General features: G+C 43.1%; 1 protein-coding gene across 1 annotated transcript; it reads right to left on the bottom strand.

Moving 5' to 3' along the window:
• Nucleotides 1-1,881: 1,881 nt before the first annotated feature.
• LOC141019851 (extracellular serine/threonine protein kinase FAM20C-like) lies at nucleotides 1,882-10,288 on the bottom strand. Its single transcript, XM_073494876.1, has 10 exons — nucleotides 9,747-10,288; nucleotides 8,270-8,448; nucleotides 4,703-4,781; nucleotides 4,497-4,589; nucleotides 4,184-4,299; nucleotides 3,894-4,074; nucleotides 2,757-2,866; nucleotides 2,468-2,549; nucleotides 2,266-2,325; nucleotides 1,882-2,140 (listed from the first exon to the last, which is right to left on the bottom strand). The coding sequence occupies exons 1-10, from the start codon at nucleotides 10,286-10,288 to the stop codon at nucleotides 1,882-1,884; spliced, it is 1,701 nt and encodes a 566-aa protein (XP_073350977.1).
• Nucleotides 10,289-20,140: the final 9,852 nt, after the last annotated feature.

Genomic DNA, 20,140 nt, shown 5'->3' with positions numbered 1-20,140 from the left:
GGGATCTTCACAACAGCAGGTCCTGGTCTCGTACCACTTTCATCAAAAGGGGCGCTAGAATCAACAAGAACTGAAAGTTCCTCAGAGTCACTTTAAACAACACCAACACGCCCCAAGTGAATCCAACTCCAGGGACAATCAGCCAATACAGTCGCTAGATGCAAGGTTAACTGAGCTTATTAGCTGACGACAGCTACAATTAGCAGGAGTTAGCGGTTGCTCTGATATAGCCGTTTGGACTGTGAATGTGGCCAATTCTTACGTACTGCACCTTTAACATACGTTTAAAAAAAAAAAAGTTTTATATTATATGTTTTTTATTTTCTGTAAGCACATGACTAACCAAGGGAATTTGAATACCGAAATATAGATAAACTAACTATATACTGAAGAGATTTTTTCCCATAAGCTTCTATTGTGACAGAAGCAAATGTAAAATGGTGGATACATTCCTCTGAGCGTCACAACCACAGCAAAATGACTTGTGGAAAATGTAGAAGAGCTGCACGATTAAATCATTATGTCTTTACTCATTTATACTTCAACTCTACGATGCTTTAGAGGAATATTTTACTTTTGTACTCCACTACATGTATTTGATAACTTTGGTTTTTAGTTTCAGATTAATAACACAAAATATAATTAACAAATAAAGTATGATCATATATGGATTGGTAAATGACTGCTGTTGTATCTGTTTTTTTTAATTGTACTGGTGTCAGATTAGTACTCGTTATCGGCCGAGACACATATTTCAATCATTGTGAAGAACTGTAGGAAAATCATGAGAAAAGGGTCTGCATGGGTAACTTTCTTCCACTATCAGTGGAGTCTCAGCCAGCCACTCCCTCTGGGGTTGAAGGTATCCTGTAGATAACTCCACTAACTATTCATTTTTATGACATTTGTGGACATGCACATGAAATGTTTCTCTGCACTGTGATGACATTGATAATGGCTGCTACAGACGATATAAGGCTACTGTTGTTTTTGTTTATCTGGTGTTTTTATGGTGTCTATGGTCTGCGTTGTACCACAAGTCTCTGATATCAGTGAGATGTACAGATGCTCAGGGGGATATTGACATATCTACCCAGCAGCATGTGGGGTAATGGATCAAATTTGGTATACATTGTACATAAAGTAATTAAAGTTAGCCCATATTTAACAGCGCTTGATTTTGTGTTTCTGCACTTTGGTATTTTAAAGAATCCAAACACTTCTTCCACCACTGCCCCTAAATGATTAAAGAGACAAGGACATAAATTTTGTTCACCTTTTCACACTTTTCTATAATTTTTCTGCTTTTTCTTATGAGACACTGCGTGCCATACCTCTGCAAATATCCTCAAAATATGACAAAAATCCATATTCATCAATCACACAGACTGACTTTCAGGGTGAAGGCAAATTACTTTCAGCTGCCGGTGGTTGAGATGTGAAGTCAGCACACTGAACTGAACCATTTTATTCAGGTTAATTCATTAGAAACTTAAAGGTGCGTTATGTAAGAATTGGCCACCTGTCAAATTCATACTAAAAAAAAAACTGGGGTTAGCATATCACCAGAGTAACCACTAACTGCTGCCAACTGTAGCTGTGCAGCTAGCGGTTTGGACTGGGACCTCGGGCACCAGGTGAGTGAAGGCGCTTGTGCTGCTAGCACGGGAGCTTTGGACTGGGATGGGTAGGGGCTAGCTTGTTAGCATGCTAACATCAGTAGACATCTCTGCTACATAGTACATAGACATCATAGCGTCAAAACTGCTATTTTTTACTGTTACTTTTGAACATTTACAACTAAAATTCTTACATATTGCACCTTCAATAATGGAAAACAAAAAAATATTTTGAAATCGACATGATTTAGTGTTTTTTTCCTCAGTCAGGCAGTTGATTGAAGTCTTCATCATATCCTTCTAAGTCATTATAAATAACATCTCTGTGCTGATGCTGACAGGTCTGCACCACCTGCAGGACGGCTGCCAGGCGTCGGTCCAGAGCAGAGAGGTGTGGTTCAGAGAGGAGGGGGGCAATGCCTGCCAGAGGGTCCTGAACCAGCGACTCCCGCATGACATCACTCAGACCGACGCCGGGGAGGGACAACAGGCGCAAGCGGAGGAGGGTGGAGCGGCGAATCCTATATAAAAAAGGATAAAAAGGACATTTACACAGGTTTCATTATTCTCTCTGTGTCCTGCACAAAACTATTTACTGAGTTAAATGTTTATAGTTTATTTCATCCACCCTCTCATTTTGCTTCACCTGCAACACTGTTTCAAAGGAGTCAAAATAGTCGGCTCATCCCGAGAGTGACGGCCAAACCTGTAAAACATAGGAAAGAAAGAAAGAAAGAAAGTCCCATAAATAAAATATTCCCACCCTGGCTGACACTGTTAGAAAAAGACAATTAGGCTGTTGCAGCTGGCTGAGCTGAAATGAGTCAGCAGATGTTCGTGGTACTCACGCCCGGCCGTTATCAAGGTGCAGCAGAAAAGTCTCATTGCCAAATTTCTCAAACGTCTCATAGTGATGTCTGTCCATGTTGCCTTTGAGTGAAACACATTCATGTTTATTAAGGCCATGTGAGAGACATTTTGTAGATGTATAATTCATGTCTGTGCATTAACATGGGAGGTAATACTTATTTACACATTCTGAGTTTCCCCTTCCCTCTTTAAAGGTCACTGACCCCCGATCACACTGCCTATAATCCCCGTCATGTTGCAAACTGAGTATAAAATATAGAGACTCACTCATGAGGAAGTCCAGTATGGCCATATCTATGAGATCCACCAGTCTGGTGCCGTGATTGTAAGGAGGCGTCTGTTTTACTGTGTCACAGTAGGCCGGGTCCTTCTCCCACCTGGGAACAACAGTGCAATTAAGTAGAAGAAAACACATAAACGAGTGGACATACAAGCAATCCACGGGAGCTGCAGGACAGCAGGAGAACTGAGGGCTGATCTGGAGGCCTCCACACACATTAATCACGTTAAAGGTGCAATATGTAAGAATTTTAGTTGAAAATATTCAAAAATATTAACCATAATCATCAACAGAATGACAAAAAACAAAACTCCTCTGGTGCTGGTGGACCACTAAATGCACAATTAATTGAGCTAGCTAACTCTGCTGATATGCTGCCACCTGTTTGTTTTGAATATGAGTTCGACAGGTGGCCAATTTTTTCATATTGCACCTTTAATGTGAGCTCCTGCACATACACCTGCCTAAAAATAAAACTGCAAGAGAAATCTTTGAAAAGGCTCTCTAACAACGTAAACAGCCTCATTAACAATCACACTCATAATGAGTTCTGTGTATTGAAATCAATATTGTTGACTGACTTTGTGTAAGCCACAAATTCAATGTTGTGTTGCAGTTTTTCTTCACTCCACTGGAGGGCAGCGAAGACTCATGACTCTACATAAACTGAGAACTCCACAAGCAACAAGGTAGAAACATTTCAATACAAACCCATCAGTTACAAGTTAGTGCAGGGACAGTGCACCTCAAAATAATAAACAACAACATTGTTTTCCTCTCAGTGCTGTTTATCCATCATGATTGTTTTGTTGTGAGTTGCTGAGTTTTGGAGAGATCAGCCGTAGAGACGTCTGCCTTCTCTTGAATATAATGGAACTAGATGGTGCTTGTAATGTTTGCTAGCTTAGTCAGCTAGCTTCTTGTCCATGAGTAGATGCACACTCCCTCTTGCCCAGTCAGTCGATATCTCCAAAACTCTGCAACTCAAACCAAAACAATCTACATGGATAAAAAGCAGTATATGCATGTTTGATTTTGGGGGGAACTATTCCTTTAAAACAGACTTTGGACACCTTTAATACCTTTAACCAAAACTACCAATAGGACACAGACGGTACACCCACTGTGCTAGCTTGGTGCGGCTGTAGGAGCGTCTCCACGGTGACCTCCAGGACCTGCGGGGAGCGAGGGTGAGGTCAGGCAGCATGGCGGCCAGGGAAACCTCCAGTGCATGTGGCTGCCCGCACACTGGGTGCTCTAATGAACAGTAGTACTCACACTGGCCATAGAAACACACGTTTCCAACTAGAAGGAGTCAGACAGAAGACAGAGTTTAACGGTCGGGAAGTTTGAATGTTTTGGGTTTTGCTTTGTGGTCGAGCAGCTGGGGGCAGGCATGGAAATAAACACATACCAGGGGAAGTGAAGAAGGTCCTGGACAGCTTGTGGTCAGTGGTGATCTCTCTGACCTCTGAGGTGACGTTGATGAGACGACCGACCACCGGAGGCACCCTGTTGAAGCCCAACAACCTGAGACAGGACAAGGCAGAGAGAGCGGGTCATGGGCAAGAATAACAAACTCTTCACTTTACTCGTATCCCTGTGACTACGACAGCTTCATGAATGAATCATTGCAGTGTTGGACCGGTGACCTGGTGGCCACTGAGTGAACCGTCCACCCTGCAGGACACCTGCTGCCGGCTCACACAGTGTGACAGACTCTGTACCTGTCGAGGTGGAAGGCAGCGATCTCTGCGTTGTGTCTTTCAAAGTCGGAGAAGTAGAAGAGGTTCCCATCGGTCTCTGCATTTCTGGACTGTCTGTGCAACAACAACACATACAAGCACGAATACACAAAACTCAATGTCGAAGTGCGAACAAAAAGATTTTACAGTTGTGAACCGGAGCAACACAAGCAGTAGTGGTGTCTTACTTCATGGGTTTCAGCAGAGCTTGTCCGTAGTTCGGGAACGACATGAGCAGCTTGAGCTGGGTGCCTCCCGTCTTCTGAACTGAAAGGTAAGAATAAAGTGAGGAGCGTGCGTGCTAACAGTGATGTTGTGACTTTTTACAGCCATATTTGAGTCAACAAACCAGGTATTTTAAGCCGAAACATGATCTTTTCCTCTCCCCAACCAAGTGCTTCTTGTGCCTAAACCTAACAAGACCTTAACTACAGCGCTGCCACAACATACAATTAAAAACTGATATAACGATTATGTGAGTGCTGCACTGTTTATGTGCTCAGTGCAGTCAGCCTCGCCTGTTTCCATTAACACCACCTGATCCTCCATCTAGTCCACAACTGGGAAAAGAACTTGGTTGCAATGTAACCCATGCGACACATAGACACGGGGCTCGGTGTATCACTGCCTAGTTTGCAGTTTTAACTCCTTTTAGCAGCACTGAGATCACGACACAGGGGCACCTCTGGAGTCTTTCATCCAAAGAAGCATGAGCCACCTCAGCCACTCTTCAAACAGCTGGGCCGCGTGAACGAGTTGAATCAAAGCAGCATGTGTTCTTTCAAGTGAACAAGGTCCCCGACATCCAGGAGAGGAGGCTGCTTTGGTTGTTACACGCTGTGCTTGTAGGAGCTATTAATTCAAAATATATAAATCAAATCCTCTCATTTTTATTTATAACACCTGTTTCTAACTTTGATTAAAGGAAAATTAATCTGAATTCAAATGTTTAAAGGTATTTACACCCTGGTGAGTGTTAAACACGAGAGAAAAGGGATGACACAGCCACACAAAAATCAGCCCGTAGCTGAGATTAGTGCTTAATCTGCAGCGTATAACACAAATCTCCATGTATTATTCATTCTGCGGCGTCTGAGATGAGCAAACACAGAACCAGCGTGTTGACAAGAGTGAAGTTGTGTGCCTGTGTGCGTTTAAGGATGTGTACAACCAGTTTGTCTGTGTGGGTCAGTGTGTTTACTCGTGTGGGTGTTGAGATAATGGAAGTTGTTGTGAGGATTATATTTCTGACCCGACAGCAAAAGAGTCACCAGAGCAGCAGATTTACTGTGAAACGTTTGATTATTAAACGGCAGTCTCTTTTGTCTTGACCTCAGTGCTCTTGCATTTCATTTGTATTTTGGGAGTGGGCGTGGATGTTGACTGAAGATCATGGTTCAGTGCAGAACAATGCAACACAGTAATCCTATACACCACGGACATTCACTTACTGATTCAACTGGGTGAGATTTTAAATGTAGATGGACCAGAGATTCTCAAAGGCCTTCAAAAGCTTTTTGGTAATGACAGATTTTAAAGGTCATACTGATTTTTGTGTAGAAATCATTTTTTAAAATAATACATCTACAGAGCTTGTAGAAAGGAGCAGTAAAGTATCTCTAACAAGGTTCGTCACCCAATTGTAACGCTGCCGTTGGTATCGCGCGGTATCTGTGTTTCGTCAGCATCAAGAATCTTGATAGTTGCCAGTTTGTGGACAAAAACCTCAGAATGGTTGATTCTACAGTCTGCGAGCAGCATATTGTACTGCCCTAACCAGCTAGCTAGCGTTAGCAACATTAACATTAGCCAGCGTTTCCAACATTAACGTTTGCTAGCTAATGTGAGCAATGTTAGCTAACATTTGCGAGCTAACATTTTCAACTTAGCAACGTAAGCTAACATTTGCAACATTACCAACGTTAGCTAGCATTAGCAACGTTAGCTGGTGCACAAACTGATAACCACTTGCCAGGGCAGATGTTTCGAACAACAGTGGTGTCTTTGACGTGAATGCAATGCAAGGGGTGAGAAGTCAATAACACCTTTAAGCAAACACAAATGAATGTAGTAAAAAAATTATAAATAAATACAATTATTCTAACTTTGTCCAGAAAGTTGTCTTTGTCCAGAAACTCAATGTGGTGCCTCCGAATATTTAATTGTAGCACAGCAATTGCAAATTAAACACAATGGTAATGGCAAGAACAAGTAATTGCCAGTCCAGGCAGGATTAAATCAACAGTTTTCATTGTCATTTTTACATTTCAGGATTGACAGAGAAAATGTTCAGTGTCAATAGCCAGATGTTTTGAAAAGCTACTAATCATGGTCGGAAGAACGTCACATGAGTAAACATTGATTTGTGAAAGATACCTGATCCTGTCCGGTCGGTACTGCACAAGTGCAACTCTCAACAGAGATGAGAAGGAAAATGAGATGGCTCACTCTTTAGCTTCTTCCATCATCAGCACCAGAAAATATGTTTTTTAATTCAGGATGTTATTGATTGAGTTGAATTTTTTTTTTTTAATCTTCTGGATGCAGTCTGATAAGGTATGTGATGTGAATATAATCACATCTATAAGCAAATGTGTGTGAGACATACATAAACATATACACAATATACTATGTTTACATATTTTCTCATATATTAGACGTATGTATGCTGGGCCACATGTAAGTTGCCTCTGGGCTGGATGTGACCTGCATCCGACACTATAACTACAGCCTCATAAACTAATCTGAATCTGCAAATGTTAGTTTTTAATGCAACATTTCTGAATTGCAGTATAACGTACGAGCGTTAACGTGTCTGCCATCCCACAAATGTCACACAGATATTCACATCACACACACACAATCAGTTCATGCCTCCTCTGTGTGAGCTTTTCTACCTTCTGTCCTCACACCTTGTGATTCAACGCGAGCCTAACTTATGTGCGCCTGAGGATCGAACTACGTGTGAAACTTTGTGCGAACGTGCGTCTGTGTTTCTAAAACTGTCCTCCTCACTGTTCTATATATGAACTGTGGCGCGGTTCACTGTATTCTCTGAGTGAAACATTTAGCGCTGCCTCTGGCTGTCGAAGATTAGCTTGTTTGTACAAAGGGATCTGAGTTAAAATGAAGAATGAGAAGCTGATTGATCAAATTTAAATGAGAGCCTCGTACTACTGGGATGATTCTGGGGGTGAGGATTAGGTCAGCTTCTAAATTTAATTTTGCTGTATTGAGCAATGTGAACACTGTGAAGTGAAGAGCTGGACTTTATCTTAACATGAAGCGCAAAACTATGACAAATATCGGGATTGAAAATGAAAAATAGCAGTAGTTAATCTGATTTAACTGTAATGTACATTCAAGCCTAAACTAGACCTACGATTAACTGGTTCTTGGGTTGCCTTGTTTCAGCAAAAGCAAGTAAATCTCTGATCCAGAACCTTAAATGAAGTGTTTTCACATGAGTGGGTTGTGCAGGTTCTGGCAGAACATGGATGATATTTAAAGAATGATGTCGGCAGCATGTTTTCTAAATATTTTTCGCGAGGGTGCCAGTGACAAACAATTGTATCTGGCTAACACTTCAGGATGTATTTTTGGGAACAGAAAGATTAAAGAGAGAATAATTACATCACTGGTAATCCTTCACCCTCCTCTAACGTCCCTCCTTTGCTTCTGGTGGCATTCCCTGGCCCTGTCCCTTCTCCAGTCTGTCCTCTCACCTGTTCGCCCTGCCCCCCACATTTGCTCACCAGCACCGAGGATACGCTGCGTTGCCAAGTAGTGAGTCAGCTTGGCCAGGTTGGGATCCTTCCTGTTGTACAGCTCCCAGCGAGAGATGCCCAGGTGGAAGCGTAGCCAGGGAGGGTGGGTCTCCACGTCGCTCGTCCAGTCCACTTTGTCGTAGCCGTCCTCCTGACTGGCGCTCTGCCTTCAGGAGAGGAAGCGGAGATGGTAAATGAAATGAAATTTAGAGAGTTTGTTTCAGGTCAGCTCTGGGATATAAAACAAGCTGTACTGGTGAATGTGTGCTGAAGATATTGTAGTCATTTTCCATATGAAGCAACACTTTTGCAACTAAAGCAACACATTACGTGCCATTACATTAATTTTGCAAAGCATCAGCAGTCTAAAGGCTGAGCGACATTAAAAATAAATACCCCCAAGAGTTATTATTCAGGAAGTCTTTTCTCCGGGCTAACGGTAATTTATGGCACCATACAAACATCAGACTGCTGCTAGACACTCCCTGGGGCTATTTCTGGCATGTTGAAGCTTTGAGCTAAATGCTAATGTCAGGATGCTAACACGCTCACCATCCTGGTGAAGCCTAGCATATTATAATTCTGTGATTAGCACACAACACTGGTTGCAATCTTAGTTTACTGTGTTAGTATACAAACATGTTCTGATTCAAACAACAAAATATTGTTTGAACTCTTAGTTTTGTGTGTTAGCTAGCTACTGTAATATTTTATAGGCTAATCAACACATAACATTTGTTACTATTTTAGCTTGTTGTATTAGCAAGCTACTGTAATGTTTTTATTTGCTTACAACATTGCTAAGTATCTTAGTTTAGTGAGTTAGCAAGCTGTTGTAATATTTTCCAATTAGCACATTAAGTTCATTATACCAGCGTGTTAGCAAGGCACTATAACTTTTTCTAATTAGCTCCCAACATTGTTTACAATCTTATTTTATTGTGTTAGCAAGCTAATGTTGAGTAAATAGCACAACATTGTTCACTATGAGCGACTTTAGCTTCTCAGCCTCGTGAATGACTTTCCATGTAATCTAGAGCACATTCAAGAAAGATACAGAGGAGAGCCAAAAGCCTGATGTTTTGAAAAGCTACTGATTGCCGTCTGAACTGTGTCACCACCTGCAACTCTCGACAGAGATGATGTTATTGTGTCCGCCATCCAACAGATATAATACAGATATTCACATGCACACAAAATGCCTCCTCTAAGTTTGCTGTTACCTTCTCTGACCTCACAGCTTTTGACTGAAATGAATTGTGGGTCAGCAGACAGTGTGCTGAGTCCTCCCAGGCTTATTACTCTGTCTGGATTCAATGCGAGCCTAACTTATGTGTGTCTGAGGGTCTGTCCTCCTATGTATAACATTGTTCAGTGTAGTTTAGTGTGTTCACAAGCTATGGAAATGTCAGTCGCGCTTATTTGTACTTGATATTGATACATCTTCTCGGCCTGTTTCACTCACCACTCACTGTCACTACTGATTGCGTCTTCCCTCTCCTCTTCTTCACTTCCTGTTTCCCCTGCACGTTCATTTGTCTTCACCCTCAGCAGCCAATCATCGTCTTGCAGCTCCGGGCGTGCCAGGTTGTACAGCGGGTGCTTGAACAACGCCTCCAGCTTAGAACGACCTTTGACCCTTTGAATCACTTTTCCAACTCCTATCAGTTTCTTTATCTTCACAGTTGCATCATTAAGCGAGTCTCTCCCCTCAGGGCGCAAGGTTTTGGCATTCAGTTTGTGATGCTCTTCATCCTGGGGGATCGTTGGCAGTTTATGTGAGGAGGAGGCAGCTGAAGACGAGGAGGAGCGGGAGATAGCCTGATGGCGCTTAGTGTCTGTTCTTGGAACAGAGGAAGAGGAGGAAGAGGAGGAGGTGGGAAGCACGCAGGCTGTCTGGAGGACGGAGAAACAAAATAATGCCAGAAGGAGGTGGAGAGCGAGGGACAGACATGCCAGACCCAAATAGATGGAGTGAGTGGATCGACGCAGGTTCAGTTTTATCATGCTGGAGGAGAGAGGCAACAACAGAGAGACATTTAAAATCCAAACAGACTGTGAAGCCCTGCCAACCCTTCAAACCTGACCATGATGAAACATTATCTGATGATTGCATTCCAGTTTACACACACACACACACACACACACACACACACACACACACACACACACAGTGGGCAAAATTTGGAAAACACCAGATGAATAAAAACTTTTAGTTTGATTTTGCTTTAAAGGAACTGAATCGCTCACACAGGCTGGTGTATTTAGTTAAATGCCAGTTAGCACAATAGAGCACTTTTAAAAGAGGCCATGCATGCACCAGGTTTTCAGGAGATTTTAAATAAATATGATATAGTCGTCAGTACTGGTCACATTATATATGAACTAATGGGGCAAAGAAAACAGTGCAGAAAGCTGACGACATTTATGGAAAGTGGCTGGAATGAACTGAAGCTGAACTGAGGCGGTGATTAGCAGCTTAATGCTAACATCAGCATGTTCACAATGAGAATGCTATCATGTTGTTTAAGCAGGTATAATGTTTATCATATTAACTTTCTTGGTTAGGATGCCAACATTGCCTGCCACTAGTGTGAATGTCATTTGCCATCAAGGTCCATCCTCTGGGCACCATGAACATCTGTAGCAATCACCCCAAAAGCAGTTGGGCCACACGTGTGACTCTCAGTAAGATTCATCACCAGCATGCTGCTAACATGCCTGAAACTGTTTCTGTTGGACTGATAATGATCCTCCAGCAGGGAAATTTAGCCAGAAATGGAAAGAAATACATAAATATGGCGCCCAGTGCTGTGAATTGCTTATGGAATGCTAAACATTGATAATTGCCAAAAGCCAAATGGTCCCTCTGACCGTCACCAGCTGCTGTCAGTGCTTCAACATGTTCAGTATGGGAGCCACATTAGCTCGTTGTGTCATTTCACGTCTGCAACAGTTTAACACTCGAATTCAGAAAGCCCCAGTGGAGCGGACGTCACGGTGCAAACGAAGCTCCCGTACTACCACGGCAACATCCCACTCTCAAGGATGCAGTTAAACACCTGCTTCGGCCTCCTCGGTTTAAACACAACTGAGGCATTATGGGATGTGAGGTGTGAAGTGTAAACCAGAGGCTCTTCTCAGTCACGTTTATAAGCAAAGCAACACAAACTGAAGGTGTCAGACAGACAGGTGGACGGGCAGCGAGACAGGCGCTCATAAACACACACATTCACGCCGCACTCATTAACCAGAAAGCTGTCAGATAATCATTTACATCAAACCCTCAAAGAAAGAAAAGCTCACTAAGAAAATCAATACATTATTGAGCAACTTGCTGCTCCCAAATTCCCTGTGTGGACCAGCGAGGCTGGAGGAATTACTCACATGTCTTTCCCTTAAAGTCCTTTTTTCATCTCCCGCTTTTTATTCTGCTCCTCTTCACACTCTTAATGAGGCAGATATTCACAGTTTGGTGGCATTTCTACCCTTTTCCCCCCTCGTGGATTGCACATGTGTGTTTGTTATCTTGCGGTCACTGCAATCTAAACAGCGGCTGCGGTGACCTGTGTCTGCGTGACCCACAGCTAAGAGGAAAGGAATCGGTATATACTGCCAAATGATTTTTTTTTTAGTCTGCCTGGATCGATGCAGGGTTGTAATAGTGTAGAAAAAGCTTACATAACATGGCGTGGTAGGCTGGTGGAGAAAAACTTTAATTTTCCTGTCTCAAAAGCAAGAAAACATTCAGTGTTTTTCTCCCTTTCTTAAAGATTTCTTTCTCTGTGTTCTGACATTTCAGAGGCCGATCGATGTTTTCTATATTCATTTGGCTCTTTTTCACGGAGCACAATGGTCGGCTTTAACTCTCAGCGAAAGTATCAGAGATGTCAAGAGCTGTGAGCTCGATCTTCTGTTACAAACTGGTTCACACTGGCAGCGCATTAAAGCCTGCGCGCCGAGAAACATGCAGAGTAATCGATTCATATTCTGAAGGAGCCCAGATTAAATCAAATATTCATCTCTTTAACGGTGTCTTTGAACCTGTCCCCTCTTCTTTCCTCCCTCCCCCTTTTTGTCATAACCATCCATTACAGTCTCCTGCGATGCCTTTAACTCCTTCTCTCTGAGTTTGAGCATTTTTCTGTCCTCTGAGGGTTGAAAAATCGTTCTCTCGCCTACTGCTAATTAGACAACTATACCGTTAATTAGCCAACTTTGCTCTAAGAGAGAATGCATTATGTATGTAGCTGCAGGTCCCGGAGGAATAGGCTGTTTTTTCGAACCTGAGGCAGGATGTCACGGCTTTACATGCAGCGTCTGAGTGTTTCGTTGCATGTAAACAACTGTTAAATGTCACAAATGAGATTACAACATAAACACATGCACAGACAGAGAGGATAGATCGCTTGTTAAATACATAACGTGTTGAAGTAAATTAGAAAAAACAATGCTGACGATGTCCTCGTTCGGGCAGTTTTTGGTAGTTGTTGCTCTTTCAGCCTGCAGGAGCTGGTAACATGTAAATATCAACACTATATATTCTCACTCTATTTTTGTTATGATAGTCAAGCTTACCAAGGAAACAGTATGATAATTACTGCACAATCAGGTCAGTGAGAAATCCTCCAGCAGACACTGACCCAGCTAATTCTCACCAGGAATGAAATCACAGCAAAGCAAACAGAACAGCCCACTAACCTACCAGGAAAAGTCTCTTAGTGTAATCAGAGATGGGCCAACAAGTTATCAAGAATCTCTAGAATCAGTCTTCAGTATGATGTTTCACTTCACTTGAAGGTACACAACAGTAACTAATGATTAAGTAATTAGTAACTGATGGGTCATCACTAGTTTGTGCCGGTCTGAGGGTGGTTGATTGTTATTCAGCCCGGTAAATTGATTCATTAATGTCGTATCTCCCAGTCTGTTCTCCAGTAACTCATCATTATCTACTATCTAGTCCTCAACGCACACTTATTCAGGGATTGCTCATTAACGATTCAACTATAAAGTCCTTCCTGATTCATGCCTTGCTCGCTCCTCAGTAACATTTTGTTTCCCATCTTTGTTTGCTTTATTCTAAAAAGAGCAAGTGTCTCACTCTGGGCTCAACTTCTCTGTGTAGTATGTTCACTGAGTGAGTGTATCCCGTTTTTGTTTTGCTCGTTTGCACAAGAAATATTTGAAACAAAACGTTCAGCAACTTTATATCAAAGCAACTTGGGTTTAACACATTATATTTACTGCTAATGCACGAACTGGACGTGGACACGTGTTACACTAAGCATGCTTTCAAGACAGGAGTCAGTCCCAATCACACAGAGTACACTTTTATGTGATACCTTTTGAAAGGCCATCTTTTATACATTTTGCTTCCTGCAGAGCAAAACCTAAGGTCACTTCATGGTCAGCTGCTCAACAGCATACTGAAAGAAAAAAGTGTGCTTCGTTCAAAGCTGCTTTGATCACTAAAGGCACACTCCTACATCCAGACCAGTCAACGCTCTGGATCTGTTACAGCAGGAACACGACTTGCTTTGCACGGGGGGCCACATTCAGATTCGTCATGTCATACGTACCTTTCTGCAATTTGCCATGTCACGTTCACATTGCTTGTATATGAGCTGATTTTCATGTCATGAGGATGAGCGGATGGCTGTGGTGTTACAGCTACAAAAACAAAAACAGCTAATTTAGAGCATATTCGACCATTTCTATTCTGAAATACACATTTATGGGATCAGGATTATCCTCATTTCTGTGGACCTTTTGCTCACATGCAAAGGTCTGCCTGTTACTAACAGATTAATTTATCCAATCTTATAAAACTGGCATCTCTCAGCCAAGGGACATTATTGAACATGTATGAATTGGCATAAACAAACAAAAGGATTTCCAGTGTGGATCAATTTATTGTCATTTTTAATCAGAAAATGGCCGACGGGCCACCAGGCACCCTGTTACGTACCAGGTTTGGCCCGCAGGCCGTGACTTGAGCATCACTCGTCATACAGGGTGTCAGGGAATCAAACATAACAATATATTTTGAATTTGTGTTGCTTTCAATTTCTTTATAGCCTCTCTCCCGTCTTTATTGCCTTTCTCCCACTCACACACACATAAAACACGCTCAAACACTCGCATTCAAACAGCGAAAACATCCTTCAAAGCTTTGAAGCCCCGTTTCCCCTCACAGCAGTCGCAGCTTAATGTAGGTTGCTTGGAAACAACCCAGAATTTGGCACCTAATTGGAGCGTGCGTGTGCTTTATCCAGCAGGCGGGCGGACGGCGACTCTGTTGTGCAAACTCAGGATAATAAGACAAAGTGAATCCAAGATCACATCTGGCGCATTAGAGGGAGCACTGGTGGCAGAGGGCCTGTCGGATCATACTGAGGGGTCCACCGATGAAAGCCTCTGAGCCCTAACGTGTGTGTGTGTGTGTGTGCGCTAACGCTTTTTAATGTTTGTTTAGAGAGAGCGTGTTACCTCCTGTGTAAAATGTGTCTCCTCATGTATGCCAGTGTGCAAAAACTGCTTACAATAAGTGGCCTTATGAGCACCCAAGGGTGCAAGAGGTTTTTTTTTTTTTTGGTGTGCGCGAGCAGAATACAAAGAGAGGCGCAGTGTTTAATCATGTGTCGGCCGATGTTTGAAGTGCTGGAGGTGCTGAATCTCTCTGTGGTTTACTTTCTCTTTGTGTTTAACCTACAGTTTCTGTTTGCAGGTGTGTGTGTGTGTGTGTGCGTGTGTGTCGAAATGCAAAAGAAGCGTTTCATCATGTGTTGCCTGCTGTTTGATGTGATGGAGGGGCTCCTCGGTCTTTCACTCATCCTCCTACTCCCTCTCTTCCTTTCTCTGTCACAGCTTATCTCTCTATTCCTTTCTCTCACCTGCTCTTTTCTGTCTTCACCTCTCCTCTCGTTTTTTCCGCCTACTCCCTCTCTTCCTCCCCCACCACCACCTCTCTCTCTCTCTCTCTCTCTCCCTCTCCCTCGTTCTCTCTCTCTCTGTAAGCTCAGAGGCCCGAAGTCTTTGAAAGCATTGACTCCTGTGGCTCCGGCTGCTGCTGCTGCTGCTACACTCCCAGTATGGATGGGCATGAATATTTCATCTGGGGAGAGAAAGAGAGAGGAGCGAGGGAGGAAGGGAATGGAGTGGGAGAAGAACGAGAGGGTGAGACAGAAGTGATGGAGCGAAGTGAAGACAAAGAGGGGACAAATGCAGATGGAGAGGAGAAGGGATGGAGGGAAAAGCAGAGAGATGGAGGGCAGGAGAGGTAAGATAGATGTCGGAGGAGGAGGGAAACCATAAGGAGAGAACTGGCGTGGAATACCAACTAGAGTTCGAGCAACAATGTGTTTGATACACGCGGTTTATTTCCAGAGACACATTTACTCGCTCACACACGGCATAACACGTACGCAAGTGGAAAACCATACTGCAACCCAGCCTTCATGTATCCCCGGCGGAGTAATTCCAATCTTTCTCTGCGTATACATTTCCTCCCTCCATCCATCTTTCATAACCTCGCGTGCACCCCCGCCTCCCCCCATCCCCCTCTTTCTCTCTCGTCGTCCATTTCGAGATGACAGATTGTGGGATAATCTAATCCCGCATACCTGCACCATGGGACAATCTGTCCTCAGCTGTTGCTCTGTGTGGTGATCTGTGTGTCGTATATAAGCACCATGAGAGGAAGTGTGGGGCAATTAAAGAGGAGGAAGGGAGGATGGAACAAAGGACGACCCCAGCTTGCCTTTAGAGTAAGACATACAGTATAGTGAACGCATGAATTATGTAAAGACTACCCATTCATCAAGCTGTGTGAATATGTGTCAGTGTGACGGGGTCTGTACAGTGTGTGATTCCACTCACCATACAGTAGATGTTACAAGATCATTAGCTCACATGCGTTCTCTCTTGTCCTTGGTGGCTGTGCAGCAGTTAATTAGACATATCCCGAGGCACGTTATGAAGCTCAGCACGCCACACAAATTTATTGACTTCATATAATTCTGTCCCTGGTATGAACATGATCATGCTTTGACTCACTGAAAGACTGCTAGAAGGAGGAACGGGTTGATGTTAAGCATTTTACAGAGCTGAATTATATAACATAACAAACAAGCTAGTTAGCCATTGTTTGGAGATAGCATGTTTATATTTTGCGGAGTGAACTATGAGTATCCGACCTTGAGACTGACCAGTACACACAGAATCACAACGGTAAAAGTCCCTGGTGAGCCCTCCATGGATCGGACTTGTTCCAGCACGTCCCATGAATGCTCGATCAGATTGGAATCTGGGAATTTGAAGACCAGGTCGGCCATCGTGGATCGAACTTGGCTCTGGCCCACCACAGCATGAACACAGGCCCTCTGGAGGTGTCCTGTGGTGTCTGGCACCTAGGTTTTTGGCAATGAATCCTTTGACTCCTGTGGGTTTTTGAGGTGGATACTTCATTGATCAAACTTGGGCAAGGGGGCCAGACGGAGGGAGGTGGTCCCCCCACACCTTATGGCCCTGGCCCATATTCGTTTTGATACAGTCATGAAACTTCACAGGTGCGTAGTTTAGATTAAAATTAAGGCCGATTTTGGAGGTCAGTGTGATCCAAACCATCAGTACTGAGTACTCATGTGTTGGCTTCTGACTTTGCCAGATCATGAGAGCAAAGGCCAAAGTTGTTAAGCTCAGCGACAGGCATAAATGTTGTAACTTGCATAAATGCTATTACAAAGTAGAAAAAGTTAGAGCTCAATCATGGCAAACAAGCTAGCTAGCAGGTGCTAAAATAACTAGTCCCACGCCAAAAGTGATATAATACTGATGACATCACTATGACATCATCAGTGCTGTTTTTTTTATATTTGGCCCGGCTCGTTCACGGCCACAGAAGAGCTCAACCAATTTTCACATGCTGTAGTCTATAGTCCTCCCCTTGATGGAGTTTTAATAACATAGTCTGTCTCTCCAAATGAAAACCTGCCAGCTGGCAGCTCTGTGAAGTATTAAATTGCTTCTGAAAAATTATATTTATTGAAAGTTTTTTTATTGTGTTGTGTTATTGATTCTGTTCTCACATTATGTTTTATATGCTGTGTATTCTATACGCTCTGTATATTCCTGCTGTTGTCTCCTAACGTGTTTTTAATTATCTTTACGCCTGATATTTTACTATTCCTGCCTGCCAATTTTATTGTTGTTCCCTGATCTTAAATTCATCCTTTGTGTTTTTTGAAATTGTTTTGTCTTATACTCTTATACTTATTTGTTTTATGTTGTTTTTCATGAAGCACTTTGTTATTGATAACTATCAAATTAAGTTACTGGAGCTGTCATTAGGCGTCCAGTTCCCCAGCCAAAGTCGGAGAAACGAAAAAACGAAAGATTTTTGTGTAATATAAACCCAGCAGCACCAGGATGAGTAATCAAAAGCTACATTTAAATGCACCTTTGTTTCAGATCTGTGCTGTTTTATCTTTGCAGTTGTCAGTCCGCTCTTGCCTCTCCGCTCACCAGCTCACATGCTAACTATGCCATGCTTGACTGGAGCTGCAGCGTTAGATCAGTCCCATTACAGCTGTTCAAAGTGCGTCATCAGTTTCATTCTATTGTATTCTGGTTCAAATGTCATTCGGTGTCGAGTCGGACTCGCAGCCGAGCACTGCTCCTGGTTGCTTGTTTCTCAGTAGAGCCCTGTAGGGACAGATTAATACCACAGAGCTATGAGAGAGGTCAGAGGTCATCAGAGCTTACAAACAGAGCCTCAGGTGGTCTGAAATGAAGCAATATGTAGACCTTTGAGGTTGGTAGCTTACAGCAGCATGACACAGTCAGTATGCGGATAGTGGCACTAGATCTGGCAACCTCCTACGCTAGTGATGACTCTACATCCAATAGTCAGCTGTGATTGTTTGTGACTGTCTCACTAAACCTGCAACAACTCATTCAGTATCTTGGTACTAAGCCCTCCCCTTCAACACCATCAGAGACATTTAGAAAAGGACACGAAACAGCCTTTTATTACCTCTTTTATTTCAGATATAAAATGTTTACATGTTAGATTATAATAGATTTATGTTTGGTGCTAACTAATGCTTTGCTCTGGCTCGTCGCCATATTGGTGCTGTGTCACACTACGTCATAGGTCGGTTAGTTGAAAAGCCGGCCCAGGAAGACATCAGTCGCTGAACATGAATTTAGCTTTATATGGCCAAAGACTAAGCTGAAAGTTATTGTGAAGATGACGATTTTGAGGCAGTGAGGAAAATAGACTGAGGTACTAATACAAGTTAGTTTAGAAGAGCGGCCATTGGTTCCCCGAGGTGCGAAGTGGGCGGGCAGCACCACCTGTTGCATGTGTGACGTTACTGAAATGTCGACCTGTCATGGATTAACCACATGCTCTGCTGTGGGGGACGTCTCGAAAGTTTCCTTGAAAGTCTGTGCTGAGGCCCTGGTGCTGCCCATCAACAGCAGGGATTTTAACCAGAAACAGGAAACAGGACAGAGTACCTCCTGTTAGAAACATCACCATGGAGGTGGAAGAGCAGATGAAGCACCATTTCTCAAAGGCTGTATGTGTGCAAAGTGGTTGTGGTGATGATGGGCTGAACTCCGTTGCCGGTTAACCGTAACAGTGATCACGGGTGAAGACTTGGGGGAAATGGAAATCGTCTGTTTCAGTTCCTTTATTGCTGTACTGCTTAGCCGTCACTCTCATTACTAGAGTACTCACACTGACCCTTTTCCTTAGTTTCCTGTTGCTCCTCAACACTGGTGTCTGTCTCTGTCACACCACTGCTGCTGCTCCAGTGTCAGCTTCATCCAGACATAACAGTGCAAAAACAGTGTGTGACGTGTAACTGCACATGACTCATGAGCGGCAACAGTGTCGTGTTGCTGATACATGCTTATAATTATTAATTGATGAGTTTTATTTTGAGTGATTGCGTGGCGGATTTGGAGGATCCATTACTCATGAAGTCAGACTGAAGACGTGGGTTGTGTTTTTTTTTTTTTCTCCGCTAATTTTTAAACAGTGATGAGGCGAGAGCTGAGAGCACACATGAGGACAGGGAGAGAGGGAGAGAGAGTCACTTTTAATTTTCTCAAGAAAGGGCTGTCAGCATAAAGCCCAGACTGCAAATTGCGTGTGTGTGTGATCTTGTTTTGCTACATTTATGGGGTCCCAAATCCGGGAGCTCACTTACAGGGTCCAACAGCTTTGTGGGGACCAAAATGCTGCACTCCTTAATGTCCATCATTAAGTGTTGGGTTAATGTTCGGTTACATTTTGGGTTGGAGAAGTAGAAGTCATGGTCATACATCGAGTAAGGCTCCAGGAAATGAATGTAAACCTATGTAATGTCCCCACAAGTGACGAAACCAAGATTTCATGTGTGTGTGTGTGAGCGTGTGTGTGCGCATCCATACCTGTGTTTGTGTGCATCTTTCTCCCAAACGGAAAATTGATTTCCAGATGGCATGAAAAGCCCTCAGAGGACACGAGTGTGTGTGCTCGCTTAGAAAATATTTGGAGGACAAAACACGGAGATGGGATACATTTTTAAACGGGCCTGTTCAGACACACACGCACCTTGAAATGCATGAAGAAGATTGGAGGGTGACTGAGTGCACAACACATTTATATTTCAGTCGAGGTGATAAAATAGACTCCGCCGCTCCTCGTTAGCTCGTCGACTGATCTGTGGCCTGTGCTTTCACGAGGCGGCTAACAGGTTGACAGCAGCACACATGCTCCTTTTTATGTGCTAACGACGCTGAACTCTATGTCTAATCTGAAATGGCTTACAGAGACACACTAACAGCAGACACATTTGATTCATT

The sequence above is a fragment of the Pagrus major genome, chromosome 23, assembly GCF_040436345.1.
Source record: "Pagrus major chromosome 23, Pma_NU_1.0".
In the NCBI taxonomy this organism is placed as follows: Eukaryota; Metazoa; Chordata; class Actinopteri; order Spariformes; family Sparidae; genus Pagrus; species Pagrus major.
This window is presented reverse-complemented; position numbering and strand designations above follow the sequence as displayed.

Bases quoted from the DNA above. Each gene is read 5' to 3' on its own strand.
- LOC141019851 (XM_073494876.1), bottom strand. From the start codon at position 10,288: ATGATAAAACTGAACCTGCGTCGATCCACTCACTCCATCTATTTGGGT. The intron at 4,075-4,183 runs GTATGTGTTTAT...GACTCCTTCTAG, and splicing joins GACCTTCTTCACTTCCCCTG to TTGGAAACGTGTGTTTCTAT. The intron at 2,326-2,467 runs GTGAGTACCACG...TATGTTTTACAG, and splicing joins CACCTTGATAACGGCCGGGC to GTTTGGCCGTCACTCTCGGG.